Raw genomic sequence first — 1,762 nt, 5'->3', positions numbered from 1 at the left:
TTTTAGGGTTATTAACTAAGTTCATGTACTCAGACCAGTAATATTTGGGGTCATAAGTTTTTGCCATGAATATTTTGTGGGTCAGAAGATAAAAAGTTTGGGAACCATTGGTCTAGATCCAACAAAACTAGGTTGAAACACGTTTAAGACTGGCTGATTAACCGGATTCTGTAGATTTTGAAGACCTGCTAAAGAGCAGGGAAACAACAGGGTAGTGGCCCTTGAGGATTAGACACCCCTGGTCTAGTGATAGTGTTTAATATTAATTTGAGAATTATTTTACAACTGAAACAGATCATTTTAACGCAGCTCATGCACTAAGTTAGGCAGCTAAATGTATTCTAACTTGAAATAAACACAAGGAAACAAACTGATTGCCACAAAGAAATAAGAAGTTTTTATTATCATTATTATCAATCATTGTATTTTATGAACATGATTTATTCCTGCTAAATAAATGAAAATGGAACAATTAAACTCCAAATGAGTTTTTTTTAATAACAAAATGTATCTCTCTGCAGTGATTAATCAGAGTCCTTCCCCTCGTCGGCAGGGTCCTGGAGGGAAAAAGAGAGAGAAAGAATTACAATAAGCAACAAACACATTTTCCATTTTAAACATGTATATGCCAGATAAATCATAAGTTACAAATACCTGTTTTTGACTCTCATCATCTTGTGTTTTGGTAGATGATGAATCAAAGCTGTGTTTGGGAAGCGTGGCCATCCAGCTGATCATGGAGCCCTCCTGACACTCCATCTCAATAATGGTGGGGTAAATGTGAGCCTCTTTGAAGGCCTTGATTTCCTCCTCCAAGTGGTCCCATTCTAGCCGCTCATGCAGACCGTCCCCTCCGAAGCGTTTGTTGTACAGGTCGAAGTGAACCTTTTCGAGGACCAGCCCGAGTCCCGGAGCTTTGGGAATATCCGCCTTTTCGTGCTCCCAGCATTGCTCCATCATCTCTTCTGTTGCATAGCCCTTGATCACGGCAATCACCAGGCCAATCATCTTACGAATTTGGTGCTGCATAAAACTCTGGCCTCGCACGGTGATCACGGCGAACTCATAATTGTTGCGGACAAAAGGCTCTCCACAGGACATCTCCATGATGTAGCGGCGGGCACTGGGGTCATCTGAAGTCTTCCCGGAGGTGAAGTTGTGGAAGTTATGAGTGCCTTTATAGACAGCAAAAAGACTGTTTACCCTCCGAAGTGTCTCTGGTTCCAGCCGAAAGCCTTCTATATTCCCAGTATCATAGTCTTTAGGAGCAAAGGCCACAGTTGGAAGCATGTAGGAATATGTGCGAGCATCGCATTTGATTCTGGAATCAAAACCCTGGGTCACTCGCTTAACTCCTGTAGTTACAAAAATAAAAAAAACAAACATCATTCAAACATCTGGGACTTGTACAAAATAATGAGCAAAGCTTGAAAGATTATTAATCCAAGAAAGTCTTACCAAGAACCCTGATCTGTGGCGGCAAATGTTCATTTATATTTTTTATTAGGTCATCGATCAGCTGCAGCTTCAGAGAAACCACTTGACCAGCAGCAGAAACATTCTAAAAAAATGTAAATAAAACATGTCACACTGTAAATATGTCAAATATATGCAAATTCTTCAATGGCAAATTTATTCCAAACTATCAACAAATACAGACCATTTAAATCAAGTTTTACTCTTAAACTGGCCAAAAGTTTCTGTTCATAAATGCAAAAATGTGGCAAGTTTACAACAATAAAAACCAATGATATATATATAT

General features: G+C 39.2%; 1 protein-coding gene across 1 annotated transcript in view; it reads right to left on the bottom strand.

Annotated features, from left to right (window-relative positions):
- Positions 1-374: 374 nt before the first annotated feature.
- Positions 375-1,762, bottom strand: part of pus1 (pseudouridine synthase 1) — a gene marked incomplete in the record, with an annotated part of 3,290 nt that continues 1,902 nt past the window's right edge. The window contains 3 exon segments of the mRNA XM_014003910.1: positions 375-557; positions 655-1,355; positions 1,459-1,561. Coding sequence (XP_013859364.1) covers positions 525-557; positions 655-1,355; positions 1,459-1,561 — 837 coding nt within the window.

The sequence above is a fragment of the Austrofundulus limnaeus genome, unplaced genomic scaffold, assembly GCF_001266775.1.
Source record: "Austrofundulus limnaeus strain Quisiro unplaced genomic scaffold, Austrofundulus_limnaeus-1.0 Scaffold20, whole genome shotgun sequence".
In the NCBI taxonomy this organism is placed as follows: Eukaryota; Metazoa; Chordata; class Actinopteri; order Cyprinodontiformes; family Rivulidae; genus Austrofundulus; species Austrofundulus limnaeus.
Note: the sequence above shows the minus strand (reverse complement) of the source record. Positions and strands in the feature narration are given on the sequence as shown.